This window comes from Rhinopithecus bieti, unplaced genomic scaffold (assembly GCF_001698545.2).
Source record: "Rhinopithecus bieti isolate Rb0 unplaced genomic scaffold, ASM169854v2 scaffold_28055, whole genome shotgun sequence".
NCBI lineage: Eukaryota > Metazoa > Chordata > Mammalia > Primates > Cercopithecidae > Rhinopithecus > Rhinopithecus bieti.
The window spans coordinates 1,503,849-1,516,799 of record NW_016812914.1 but is presented as its reverse complement, the minus strand read 5'-3'; the positions used below and the strand labels follow the sequence as shown (position 1 = coordinate 1,516,799).

Here is a 12,951-nt window from a genome sequence, read left to right as displayed (position 1 = left end):
CTCCCGGGTTTACGCCATTCTCCTGCCTCAGCCTCCCGAGTAGCTGGGACTACAGGCGCCCGCCACCTCGCCCGGCTAGTTTTTGTATTTTTAGTAGAGACGGGGTTTCACCGTGTTAGCCAGGATGGTCTCGATCTCCTGACCTCGTGATCCGCCCGTCTCGGCCTCCCAAAGTGCTGGGATTACAGGCTTGAGCCACCGCGCCCGGCCTGTTTTTTTTTTAAATTAGGATGTTGAAGTGGGGCATGGTGACTCACGCCTGTAATCCCAGCACCTGGGTTCAAGCTGTCCTCCTGCCTCAGCTTCTCAAGTAGCTGGGATTACAGGCACGTACCACTACACCCAGCTATTTTGTATTTTCAGTAGAGACGGGGTTTCACCGTTTTGGTCTGTCCAGTCTCGAACTCCTGACCTTGTGATCTGCCTGCCTTGGCCTCCCAAAGTGCTGGGATTACAGGTGTGAGCCACTGCCTAAATAGACCCTTTTTAAACTTTAAAATTATCCCCCACCACAATGTCCCAACAAGTCAATAATTTTCAAGCGCATGAGTGGTTTTAACTTGAAACGTTCACTAAAGATGGCTTTCTCTTTGTTTCAGCCCGTCTGCCGTTTAAGCGCCTCAATCTTGCCCCAAAGGGGAAAGACGATGACATGTCAGATGATCGGGTTACTTCTGTGCAAAGTAAAAGCCCCGATTTGGAGGCCTCTTTGGACACCTTGGAAAACGACTGTCATATGGGTTCTGACATAGACTTTAGACCGAAACTTGTCAACGGGAAGGGTTCCTTAGATAACTTTTTAGGAAATAGAGTCGAAACCAGTGTTGGCCAGAGCCCAGTCATCATTGATTTGACAGAGGACTCAAATGAGCAGCCAGACAGTCTTGTGGACCACAATAAACTAAGTTCTGAAGCCTCTCCCTCCAGGGAAGCAGTAAATGGCGACCGAGAAGACACTAGGGATCAGCAGGGGTCGTTGAAGGCCAATCAGAACGACAAGTTGGCATTTCCTGGAGAGACCCTTTCAAACATTCCTTACAAAACAGAGGAGGAAGGTATTGGCTGTGGAGGTGCAGGGAGGAGAGGTGACTCCCAGGAATGTTCACCACAGAGCTGCCTGGAGCTGACGAGTGGTCTGAGACTGTGCTCCAGAAAGGAGCAGGACAGTTGGAGTGAAGCTGGGGGCATCCTGTTCAGAGGGAAGGTGCCCATGGTGGTCTTGCAGGACATCTTGGCTGTGAGGCCGCCCCAAACCAAGTCCCCTCCAGCCACACCCCAAGGCAAGGACATGACCCCTGAGAGCGAGGTGCTGGAATCTTGTCCTGAAGAAGACTCTGTACTCAGTCATTCGTCCCTGAGCTCTCCCTCTTCCACCAGCTCTCCCGAGGGGCCGCCTGCTCCCACAAAGCGGCACAGCAGCACCAGTCCCTTCCCCACCTCCACGCCCGTCCACAGAGTGAGTATCTCCCATGGAGTCCCTACACATCAGTGCTCATGGATCTCAGAGCACGCTGTCAGTCTCCACCGGGTCACCCAGCTGGTCTGTGGCACAGTGAGCGGGGCCACGGGCTAGGTCCTGGGACTCAACATGGAGTTCTTGTATCAAAACTCAGTGTTCAGTTCTGCATTCGCTGTGATGCGCCTGGGACTTAATTCATCAACTGTGTACCTGGTGTACTGTGTGGATAACACCCTGCTATTTTGCCTTCGTTGTTTACATCTAATTAGTGATAGCTTAGCCGTTTTAGGGAATTAGGATCTGAGCTGGCGCTGTAACCCCTCACTTGAGATTCCAGGTCCAGCTTTCTCCGTGCCCCTCCCATCTAAGCATAGAACTGTAGGGATGGGGCTATGGACGCACTGAGCACTGAAGCGGCAGTGAGACGGCAGGAAGCATGACATGGGGAATTCTGTAGAGTCAGCACAGCCACCCATCTTAAAAACCTCACCTCGGTCCAGGCGCAATGGCTCATGCCCGTCATCCCAGCACTTGGGGAGGCTGAGGTGGGAGGATCACTTGAAGATCAAAACCAACCTGGGCAACAAAGGCATCATCTCTACAAAAAAATATATATTTTTTTATTTTTTTGACAGAGCGACTCTATCACCCAGCCTCTGGAGTTCAGTGGCGTGATCTCTGCTCACTGCAACCTCCGCCTCCCAGGTTCAAGCGATTCTCCTGCCTCAGCCTCCCTAATAGCTGGGATTACAGGTGCGCACTATCACACCTGGCTAATTCTTATATTTTTAGTGGAGACAGGGTTTCACTATCTTTGCCAGGCTGGTCTTGGATTCCTGACCTCAAGTGATCTGCCCGTCTTGGCCTCCCAAAGTGCTGGGATTACAGGCATGAGCCACCGCACCCAGCCCTGCAAAAAAATGTTTTTTAATTATCCGGGCATGGTGCCACATGCCTGTAGTCCCAGCCACCTGGGAAGCCGAAGCAGGAGGATCACTTGAGCTGAGGAGTTGCAGGCTGCAGTGAGCTGTGATCACACCACCGTGCTCCAGCCTGGATGACAGAGTGAGACCCCATCTGGAACAATTTTTAAGGACCCCATAAGAGGGACTTTTGCATGGTCTGTCCCTGTTACTGTTTTATTATTAGCACGATGGTGTCCTTAGGGTCTTATGGACCAAACTGATAAAATCAGTCACAAGTTTCATGCTGTGTTTAATGGTGTCTTTCTTGGTTTTATATATTTTTACTTTTTATCTTAAGTATGTAGAACCGGAAGAGACAATGCCTTTTTTTGTTTTTGGTTTTGTAGCACTTTTGTTTGTTCATGTTGGCTCTTTATATGAGAGTAGATCCTGAGATGGGTCATTTAATCTCTACCTGTAAGCAGGTACAGTAGACCACCTGGACTATAAACCACCAACCTTGTTCACTTTTGGGATTTTGAGCTCTAAGGAACCATTTCTTTTCTTTTCTTTTTTTCTCTCTTTTTTTTTTTTTTTTTTTGAGACAGAGTCTTGCTCTGTCACCCAGGCTGGAGTGCGGTGGCGCCATCTAGGCTCACTGCAACCTCTGCCTCCTGGGTTCAAGCAATTCTGCCTCAGCATCTCAAGTAGCTGGGGTTAGAGGCACCTGCCACCATGCTCAGCTAATTTTTGTGTTTTGTTTTGTTTTGTTTTGTTTTGAGACGGAGTCTGGCTCTGTCGCCCGGGGCTGGAGTTGCAGTGCCGGATCGTCAGCTCACTGCAAGGCTCCGCCTTCTGGGTTTCCCGCCATTCTCCTTGCCCTCAGCCTCCCCAGTAGCTTGGACTACAGCGCGCCCGCCCTCACTCGGCCCCGGCTAGTTTTTTGTATTTTTTAGTAGAGACGGGTTTTCACCATGTTAGCCAGATGGTCTCTGACCTCTCCTGACCTCGTGCAGGGTCCGGCCCTTGTCTCGGCCTCCCAAACGTGGCTGCGGCATTACGAGGCTTGAGCCACCGCCGGGCCCGGCCCAATTTTTGATATTTTTATAAAGATGGTAGTCTTGCCATGATGGCCAGGCTGGTCTTGGAACTCCTCACCTCAGGTTGGAGGGGAGGCCCTTGGCCTCCCAAAGTGCTGGGGCATCACAGGCGTGAGCCACGGCACTTGGCCGGCGAACCATTTATTTTTCCAAATGATGTCATTCTCCTCTCTTTCACTTGCAGAAGAAGCAAAAGAAAAAATGACTCCTCTTTTAGGTTCATGACAATGTTGGATTGGAATAAGTGGAACACTTTTTTTTTTTTTTTTTTTTTTTTTTTTTTTTTGAGACATGTCACCCTGTCGCCCAGGCTGGAGTGCAGTGGCATGATGTCGGCTCACTGCAACCTCCACCTTCTGGATTCGAGAGATTTTCCTGCCTCAGCCTCTGAGTAGCTGGGATTACAGGTGCCCACGACCACGCCTGGCTAATTTTTGTATTTTTTCGGGTAGAGAACAGGTTTCACCACGTTGGCCAGGCTGGTCTCAAGCTTCTGACCTCAAGTGATCCGCTCGCCTTGGCCTCCCAAAGTACTGGGATTACAGGCACGAACCACTGCCCCAGTCTTCTTTTTTTTGTATGTGCTGGTTTGTTATATAGGTAAACTCTTGTCATAGGGGTTTGTTGTACAGATTATTTCATCACTCAGGTACTAAGCCTAGTACCCTCTTCTAAGATGCGAAATGTGCCAGACTGGGATGTACACATTTCAACTTCTACCTAAGCCACCACACAGTCTCCCAAAATCAGCGCTGAAGTGTCTCCCCATTGGCCGTCCTGTAGTGTACATTCGATCACTTGAATTTCTTCCAGGCTGCTGCCGCGTTGCAGAGTTTCGTCCTGTGGTGTGTTGCAGCCGTTTAGCAAGAACAGGACACATGGCCGGGCACGGTGGCTCACACCTGTCATCCCAGCACTTAGGGAGACCGAGGTGGGTGGATCACCTGAGGTCGGAAGTTCGAGACCAGGCTGACCAACATAGAGAAACCCTGTCTCTACTAAAAATAAAAAAGTAGCTGGGTGTGGTGGGGTGTGCCTGTAATCCCAGCTACTCTGGAGGCTGAGGCAGGAGAACCGCTTGAACCCAGGAGGCGGAGGTTGCGGTGACCTGAGATCGCGCCACTGCACTCCAGTCTGGGTAACGAGCAAAACTCCGTCTCAGAAAAAAAATTAAAAAAAAGAACAGGACACAAGCACATATTTCCATTAAGTTTGTTTCCATGTCCACAGCCTAGTCTACAAACTGGGAAGTCACCTCGTTGGTCATCATGGTGACACAATCCTGCCCGCTTTCTAAAACAAGTGAGCACATGAACCCAGTGTGCGACATTTAGGAAACCCTGCATTTAGGATACTAGATCTTGTTCTGAACACAGGCTCCAGGTTTTGGAATGCACTGGAAGGCAGTATTATCCCAACTCTTTAGATAATTTGCAGGCGGTAAAGGCTTCAAGCTAGCCCAGAGCCTATGGCAGAAAGCGGCCACAACCACTCCCAGAGGGCCTGTCAGTCACCAAAGCTATGAGGGAAGCGATTATCAGGAGGCCTCCGCATGCCCTGAGATCCCGGCTGGAAGAGACTCTACCCCCAACTCCCTAAGTTATCTCTGTACCTTTGAGGAGTCCTGCATTTCTGGGTTGGTTGATTTGCTTCATACTTGGTACCTAACTCTTTTTTTTTTTTTTTAATTTTTATTTATTCTTTTGAGACAAAGTCTCACTCTGTTGCCCAGGCTGGAGTGCAATGGTGTGATCTCGGCTCCTGCAACCTCTGCCTCCTGGGTTCAAGTGATTCTCCTGTCTCAGCCTCCCGAGTAGCTAGGATTACAGGCGTGCGCCACCAGGCCTGACTAATTTTTCTATTTTTGGTAAAGACGGGGTTTCACCACGTTTGTCTCGAACTCCTGACCTCGTGATCCACCCACCTCAGCTTCCCAAAGTGCTGGGATTACAGGCATGAGCCACCGCGCCGGCCAGTTGGTACCTAACTCTTAACACCTTTCCTTGCCATGAGGTCCGAGCCACCCCCGGCGACAACCCCTGTTACTCTGGGGAATACATTGTTTTCACACGTTCCCTCCCCACCAGCAGCTCTTTCCAGATTGCAAGGGCGAGCCGGTAGGAAGCTTGCAGATTGTTTCGTGCTGCTGTGTAATCTGTGTGCTTGTCACTGGGGTCTGTTCTTCGTGGAGCTGGTACCGTGAAATCTGCACTGAGCCCCGGGGCAGTCATTGCCACTGTACTTTGTGGGCTGGCTTGCCTTCTTTTTTCCTTCTTTAAAATAAAAGAAAATGGGAGTTTGTTTCTATACAGATCCTGCTGTCCCTGTTCTGGGAGCTTCAGGGCGTGTTTTTGTTTGTTTTGGTTTTTGTTGTTTTAGTACTGCAGGATCTGGAGAATCTCACTTTGGAAAACAGTGGTTTAGAAAGATCCTCTTCAGATACTCCTGGGGTCCTTTGAATGGCTGAAGTGTTCCTTTTTAGTATTAGAGTTTTCCACCCTGTGGGAAAGAACCATTTCTGAAGTTTGTTTGCAATCAGACTTGTAATTTAGCCTTTTCTGTTAGTGATCGAGATGATTATTCCACAAATGATCATGTTGGTGCAGTTGTGTTCCTGGAATCTGTGGCTTGCCTCTGTTCCGAGATTGCTGGAACTTCTTTCCATATACTTGAAGTTACATTTGTAATAAATTCTCCATGTTTAAAAGAAATAATGGTCCAGGTGCAGTGGCTCATGCCTGTAATCCTAGCACTTTGGGAAGCCGAGGTGGGAGGATCACTTGAGCCTAGGAGTTCGAAACCGGCTTGACCAACATGGTGAAACCCTGTCTGTACAAAAAATACAAAAATTAGCAGGGTGGTGGTATGCACCTGAAGTCCCAGCTCCTTGGGAGGCTGAGGTGAAAGGATCACTTGAGCCAAGGAGGCAGAGGTTGCAGTGAGTCATGATTGCACTGCGCTCCAGCCTGGCAACAGTCAGACCCTGTCTCAAAAAAACAAAAAGGAAAGAAAGAATGGAAACCTAGCAGCCCTCTGTTCTCCCAGGAGGTGGCCATTATGATCATCATCATCACCTTGTATTTTTTTGTGTCCTGCATATCCAGAGAGATCTCTAGGAAACACCCAGTATCATTTTGTTTCCTTGTGTATAACGTATACTGTAAATATCTGTCTGTGTTACTTAGGGGAGTCTTAGATGTTTTTTATGTTAGGACGGAAAGATCGAGCTCTCTGCTGCGTGATATCCCATGGTGTGGACGTGCTGTGGGTTACAGAGCTGTCTTCTCAGTTCTGTTGTTTCTGTGTTTGGCTTTCACAAAATGATTGTTCCCTTGAGCTTCCTTCTACAAGTGGCCTTGGGCTGTTAAGGAGAACTGTGCGTTCTTATTTTCCCAGCTTGCACTCTACTCGGGCCAATTTGAGGTTTTCTCTTTTCCCCCTGCCTTCGCTCCCCTGATGTTAGTTTTTATCTCCTTATCTGATCTGGGCTTGGAAATTAGATACCCTTTAGTATAAAATCAGAGTCCATAGGCTCTGAGAGGATTATCCGAGAAAGGGTGCAGGAATTTTCATGCCCACCCATAGTGAGCTCTGTCCCGACTCCTTGGGATTGTCAGGTTTTGTGTTTTGGCTTCCTTCTGGGATCCTGGATCACGTTTTTGGCAGTTGAGGGTGCTGTGTGACCTGGCTGCAGCTGGGTAGAATGTGGCAGCGTTGCATAGAATTTTGAGAGTGAGATCTATAAACACTTGGGTCAAATTTCAAGAAGATAAAGTTTCGCCAGACATCAAGGTCCATCTGAGTGTTTGGTAAAATAAAAGAGATACTGGTTTTAAATTAAGCCGTAATTGCTCTGTTTTGGTTGTTGGGGATTACTGAGCGGGCTCTTGCCGGTCATATCAAGTCTATTATTCTTGGACTCATAGCAGAGGGGGAGCATTGTAAGAGGCAGGAGATTGTGCAGCTGAGCTTCAGGTATGGGCAGGACTAAGCAACTGAGTTCCCTGCCGCCCCGAGATCATATTCCATACTATAATTTCTGAACACAAAGGGCAGCCCCGGAGAGCTGCGCCTCCCACATTCTGCAGTTAAATCCCTCGGGGGGCGGGGGGAACACAGCCTTGGCAGGCAGAATGGATGCTGGAAAGACATGCTTTTTCTGCAGCATTTGGTGAGGCTGCCTCGGGCTGGCATTTCTGTTGCCACATTCTCAGCAAAGACTGAGCACCCTGCTCGATCTCGGTGGTGAAGGAGCTCCCGCCAACACGGGCATCCTTCTCACAGCGACTTGGCCTTTCCCTAAAGAAAGGTTTAGTCCAGAAAGGACTCAGTGGGACCCAGGTGGAAAGGCTGTCTTCTTGAGTTCATTCATCTGAAGCTTTTATTCTGTGAGGGCCTAGTCAGGGCTTCAGCTTTCCCAGATAAAGAAATCACTGTTGGCCAGGCGCGGTGGCTCACGCCTTTAATCCTAGCACTTGGGGAGGCTGAGGCGGGCGGATCACGAGGTCAGGAGATGGAGACCATCCTGGCTAACACGGTGAAACCTCGTCTCTACTAAAAATACAAAAAAATTAGCCAGGCATGGTGGTGGGCGCCTATAGTCCCAACTACTCAGCAGACTGAGGCAGGAGAATCGCTTGAACCCAGGAGGCAGAGCTTGCAGTGAGCCTAGATTGCGCCACTGCACTCCACCCTGGGTGACAGAGTGAGACTCCGTCTCAAAAAAAAAAAAAAAAATCGCTTCCATAATTTTGTTGACCCATCAGACCATTGCCAGGAAAATGGGCCTTTGGTTTTTCAGTTCAACTTCAGCCTTACACTGCAAGTCTGCAATGAACCCAGAGAACTATTTCTTCCCAGTGTTAAGCCTCTCTTCCCACTGCTCTTCACTTCTACTAGTTTGGTTTTCAGGATTCCCTGTCCCGCTGGGAGATAGTTTAGGCCAAAGTCCAGACTCCCTGTTCGTCTTCCTCCCTGGGACCATTCAGGTGGATGGTGAGTCACACCATGGGTCCTATTGGTAATTCCTAGTAGCTCATGCTCAGTTTGAAGATAGGTGATAGAAAATATTGTGCCCTAGAATGTAGAGGTCCTAGACAACCCCAGCAAGTTTCCCTTTTGTCTTAAGCTTTCACTCCACACTCTAAAAAGCAGAGTTGACTAGGCATGGTGGTTCACGCCTGTAATCCTAGCACTTTGGGAGGCCGAGGTGGGTGGATCACCTGAGGTCAGGAGTTCAAGACCAGCCTGGCCAACATGGCAAAACCCCATCTCTACTAAAAATACAAAAATCAGCCGGGCGTGGCGGTGCACGCCTATAATCCCAGCTACTTAAGAGGCAGAGGAGGGAGAATCGCTTGAACCTGGAGGTGGAAGTTGCAGTGATCAGAGATGGTGGCACTCACTGCACTCCAGCCTCTGCCACAGGAGTGAGACTCCATCTCAAAAATAAAATAAAAAGCAGAGTTGAGCTAGACAATGTAAATTAGTGGTGCACAGGAAACCAACCTGGAGACATGTTTTATTTGATTAATTTAGTATCTTTTTTTTTTTTTTTTTTTTGAGACAGTCTCACTCTGTCACCCAGGTTGGACAGCTCAGTGCAGCCTCAGCCTCCTGGGCTCAAATGATCCTCCCACCCCAGACTCCTGAGTAGCTGGGACTACAGATGTGTACCACAACACCCAACTAATTAAAAAGTTTTTTTTAGAGACAGGGTCTTGCTTTGTTGCCCAGGCTGGTCTTGAACTCCTGGACTCAAGCGATCCTCCTGCCTTGACCTCCCAAAGTGCTGGGATTACAGGCATGAGCCACTGTGCCCATCTGTGTCCATTTTAAACACCTAGAAAATTCGCATGAAATTCCCAATATCAGCTTCTCGGAGAAATTGGAAGGATCAGCAAATAGGGACCTATGTTCCTGTAAGAGCTCCATTCCCTTTGGACAGGCAGGTCCTCTCTCATTTGCTATAAATCCATCCTCCCTGTTGCCCAGGCCAGCTGTCTTTTTTTTTTTTTTTTTAAAAGACAGAGTCTCACCCTGTTACCCAGGCAGGAGTATAGTGGTGCAATCTTGGCTCACTGCAACCTCCTTCTCCTGGGTTCAAGTGATTCTTCTGCCTCAGCCTCCTGAGTAGCTGGGATTACAAGCACCTGCCACCACGCCCGTCTAATTTTTGTATTTTTAGTAGAGATGGGGTTTTGCCATGTTGGCCAGGCTGGTCTCGAACTCCTGACCTCAAGTGATCTGCCCACCTCGGCCTCCCAAAGTGCTAGGATTACATGCATGAGCCACCGTGCCCAGCCTTGTCTGTTGCCTTTATTTCTGAGCTTGCCTTGTTTTTCTTGCGCATGGCATGCTTCACTCATTTCTTTATCTGCCTCCACAGTCTCCCCTGTTATCTAATCCCAGATACACACATGTGTGCATGCTTACTGGAGTTTGTGACCCTGCTATGACATTTTGGTTCTATTGGTGGAAAAACCGATCACCTGGAAAGGTTTCTCTTTTTCTCGAAGCGATTGAAATAACCCATGTTTAAAGATAAACGTCTTCTGTTTCAGATAACTAAGAAATTCGTCAAAGGCTCTACAGAGAAGAACAAGCTCAGACTGCAAAGAGTAAGACATTTTTCCTGAAATAGAAAATTAACCTGCTGTGCTTTTTGCATTAAATAGTAAGCAAAGCCCTTTGGAGTTCCTTTGGTCCAGTTTTTACGTTTTCCCCAGCCTTCTCTGACCATCATTTTGATTCCTGCTTCATTTTAAGTACTTGGACTTCATGGATTGTGGATTCTGTCATTTTTTGCTTTGCTGAGTGAGTCCTAAGGTTTTGTGTGTGGCCTTTTCTAAGCTTTTATCAGTAGTACTACCACTGTCTTAATGGTTCAGCATCCCTTTGTAGCTTCAAATTACCTTCCAAAAACGCAGTGCATTTCCCTGTAGTCCTGTCTCTCTCTCTTTTTTTTTTTTTGAGATGGTGTCGCGCTCTGTTGCCCAGGCTGGAGTGCAGTGCTGTGATCTCGGCTCACTGCAAGCTCTGCCTCCCAGGTTCACGCCATTCTCCTGCCTCAGCCTCCCGAGTATCTGGGACTACAGGTGCCCACCACCTCGCCTGGCTAATTTTTTATGTTTTTAGTAGAGACGGGGTTTCACCATGTTAGCCAGGATGGTCTCATCTCCTGACCTCATGATCCACCTGCCTTGACCTCCCAAAGTGCTGGGATTACAGGCGTGGGCCACTGCGCCCGGCCAGTCCTGTCTCTTTAATAGGGATTGAAGTTCCACTTATTCCTAAGTGCTGTAACATCTCAATAGCCCCTACACTCAGTGGGTGATTATGCTTTTTTTTTTTCTTTTTCTTTTTTTTTTTTATTTTTTTGTGAGACGGAGTCTCGCTCTGTCGCCCAGGCTGGAGTGCAGTGGCCGGATCTCAGCTCACTGCAAGCTCCGCCTCCCGGGTTTACGCCATTCTCCTGCCTCAGCCTCCGGAGTAGCTGGGACTACAGGCACCCGCCACCTTGCCCGGCTAGCTTTTGTATTTTAGTAGAGACGGGGTTTCACCGTGTTATCCAGGATGGTCTCGATCTCCTGACCTTGTGATCCGCCCGTCTCGGCCTCCCAAAGTGCTGGGATTACAGGCTTGAGCCACCGCGCCCGGCGATTATGCTTTAGTGACTCCGCTGAGTCTCTTATTCTGTGAGGGGATCACCACATTTTCCACACAGCAATGCAGGGGGCTTTTGGCTTTTGTTTTGTTTTGTTTTTGAGACAAAGTCTTGCTCTGTCACCAAACTGGAGTGCAGTGGCATGATCTTGGCTCACTGCAACCTCCACCTCCCGGGTTCAAGCAATTCTTCTGCCTCAGTCTCCTGAGTAGCTGGGACTACAGGTGCATGCTGCCACGCCCAGCTAATTTTTTTTTTTTTTTTTTTTTTTGGTATTTTAGTAGAGATGGGGTTTCACGATGTTGCCCAGGCTGATCTGAAACTCCTGAGCTCAGGCAATCCGCCTGTCTCGGCCTCCCGAAGTGCTAGGATTACGGGCCTGAGCCACCACGTGTGGCCGCAGGGGGCTTTTTACTTATAGCTTAAAGGTTTGAGAAATTGAACATCATGTCATACTGAAACAAACCAAAACTCCAGGGAAGGCCTCTGGGCTTTGCCTACCCAGTGCCAGCTCACAGGAGGGCCCTGGTGACCACGGGCTCTACGTTTACTGAGTGTTTCCTGAGCTCCCTGATGTTCACTGGGCATTTCCCGAGCTTCCTGAGGGCCGCACTGAGTTTTTGTGGGTCAGATTTGGGGTTGATTTTTATTTTATTATTATTATTTTTTTTTTTCTTTTTTTTTGAGACGGAGTCTCGCTCTGTCGCCCAGGCTGGAGTGCAATGGCCGGATCTCAGCTCACTGCAAGCTCCGCCTCCCGGGTTTTTTACGCCGTTCTACTGCCTCAGCCTTCTGAGTAGCTGGGACTACAGGCGCCCGCCACCTCGCCTGGCTAGTTTTTTTGTATTTTTTAGTAGAGACGGGGTTTCACCATGTTAGCCAGGATGGTCTTGATCTTCTGACCTCGTGATCCGCCCGTCTCGGCCTCCCAAAGTGCTGGGATTACAGGCTTGAGCCACCGCGCCCGGCCTATTTTATTATTTTTTTTATTGAGACGGAGTCTGTCTCTGTTGCCTAGGCTGGAGTGCAGTGGTGCAATCTCGGCTCACTGCGGCCACTACCTCCCAGGTTCAAGCAATTCTCCTGCCTCAGCCTCTTGAGTAGCTGGGATTACAGGCACACACCACCACGCCTGGCTAATTTTTTTGTATTTTTAGTAGAGACAGGGTTTCGCCATGTCAGGCTGGTCTCAAACTCCTGACTTCAGGTGATCCACCCACCTCGGCCTCCCAGAGTGCTGGGACTACAGGTGTGAGCCAACATGCCTGGCCTGATTTTCATTTTTACAGTTTATCTCATTCTTTGGAACAAGAGCTCTTTTTAAGCTCATTGGAATCTCCGAGTCCCGCATACCTGGTTGGGGGTGTGGAGAAAATACCCAAGTGTGGCTGAAGACACCTGATTCACCTGCAGTTTCTAGAAGCCTTCTATTTCCTGCTTAGCAACAGGGCGGGAGACTCTTCTCCACCCAGTTATGTTTATAGTCTACTTGTTCAGTCCAGACGGTCATCTTCCTCATGTGTCTTGTATGTCAGATGCAGTCACACAGGACGCTCGCAGGAAATGAACATCAGACATCTTCCAGGCCGTGTCTCCGTGGCTTTTGTTAAAGCTACCAGAGATGTATTGGAACACATTTAGAATATTTCCTTAGAGACAAGGGCAGATACTCCTAACCCAAACTGAAAGCTGAGCTGTCAGACTCCAGACACATGGGAAGCCCATATTGGATGACACGTGGTCCTCATGCGGTATTAGGAGCGGGTACCTGTGGAGCTGGGCAGGTGAGCGTGGGTTTTTTTTTTTTTTTTTTTTTTTTTT

The 12,951-nt window shown here is 48.8% G+C and overlaps 1 protein-coding gene across 2 annotated transcripts in view; it reads left to right on the top strand.

Annotated features, from left to right (window-relative positions):
* CHAF1A (chromatin assembly factor 1 subunit A) overlaps positions 1-12,951 on the top strand; it is a 47,392-nt gene that overhangs the window by 8,057 nt on the left and 26,384 nt on the right. For both annotated transcript variants that reach the window (XM_017847194.1, XM_017847195.1), the window contains 2 exons: positions 600-1,456; positions 10,028-10,084. In XM_017847194.1, coding sequence (XP_017702683.1) covers positions 600-1,456; positions 10,028-10,084 — 914 coding nt within the window. The remainder of the gene's footprint in view (positions 1-599; positions 1,457-10,027; positions 10,085-12,951) is intronic.